The sequence below is a fragment of the Micromesistius poutassou genome, assembly GCF_964030765.1.
Source record: "Micromesistius poutassou genome assembly, chromosome: 4".
In the NCBI taxonomy this organism is placed as follows: Eukaryota; Metazoa; Chordata; class Actinopteri; order Gadiformes; family Gadidae; genus Micromesistius; species Micromesistius poutassou.
In genome coordinates this window covers 5,378,451-5,379,611 of record NC_140274.1, presented here as the reverse complement: position 1 = coordinate 5,379,611, position 1,161 = coordinate 5,378,451, and the positions used below count along the sequence as shown (strand labels likewise).

Here is a 1,161-nt window from a genome sequence, read left to right as displayed (position 1 = left end):
GATTAATGAAGAATCTAATATATCCAGTCAAAGAATAGTACAGGGAACACACACACACACACACACACACACACACACACGCACGTGCACTGAAGTGAAACACTATAACGCCATCGTGGTGCTTGAAAAGGGAATCAAACATTTCTATCTGGCAGCGTCTAAAAAACTCTAACTCTGCAGCTATTGCACTCCCATGTTGTTCTGTTTGGACTAAAGATCAGAGTCCCTTACTGGTCTAGACTAGCGCGTGGCTAAACTAAAGATTACATTTAAATGGAAGTTAAATCAGTTCCGAGTTTTCCATCGAGAGCTAAATTTGTCAGCCGCATTTAGCCCCTTTGTGTCACACCCGTAGACCTGCTATTCTGAGACTCTGTGTACTCTGGCATCAGGGCGGAATAGCCATGCTTATCCTTTCCCTTATCGAGAACTGCCCTACTGCGGAGAAGGAAAAGGGTAGCCTTGAGCTATTCTGTCGGATTTAGTTCCATTTTTTAGCATCAGGCCGAACACCGGTCTCCCGTTGGGTGATAATCGCTGGCCGTTCTCGGCCCATCGAGGCCGCTGAGGATTCTGGGGACTTTTGGCGTTGTTTGTGTTTTTCGCTCTGGGTGGGGGAAGGGTGTATTTTTATTTATTTGATGTGTTTTTTTTTATATAATCGGAGTACACTGAATTTGTATCTTAATGCACTGTGAAGAGAGGGACTGGGTCCTCTCGGCCAGTTTAGTCAGAGCTGTTGGCCGTCGAGTACATCGTCATCGCTGGGATGATTTCCATGTGGCAGGAACACACACACACTCTCACACACACACACACACATGTAGACGTACATATACAGGACACAAATGTCTGAACAACGTGAAGCGCAGGGAAGCAGTGCACATCCAGAGGACAACAGGGATCCAGAAAGTGGCTCAGTCAACGGGAGGAGGATGAGTGAATTAACACCATTGGTTAAAGAGAAAAAAGCAATTTGTGTTTTGCATAGCGTCATGGAGAGACGTTTCTTTTCAAATGAAAGGTTGGGGCATGAGGAGAGGGTTGGGTGTCACTAACAATAAAAACAATAACAACTGATTTGTTTACTTGCCAACTTGTCCTTTCTGCCTGTTTCTGACAGGTAGAAAGGATTGCGTTTGAATCCCATGGGCAAAATCC

At 45.1% G+C, this 1,161-nt stretch overlaps 1 protein-coding gene across 1 annotated transcript in view; it reads left to right on the top strand.

The window, feature by feature from the left end:
- Positions 1–369, top strand: part of LOC311342442 (RNA-binding protein Nova-1-like) — a gene marked incomplete at its 3' end in the record, with an annotated part of 24,254 nt that extends 23,885 nt beyond the window's left edge. The window contains exon 4 of the mRNA XM_084467272.1: positions 356–369. Within this exon, the coding sequence (XP_084323398.1) occupies positions 356–369 (14 nt within the window). The remainder of the gene's footprint in view (positions 1–355) is intronic.
- Between the last annotated feature and the right edge of the window lie 792 nt (positions 370–1,161).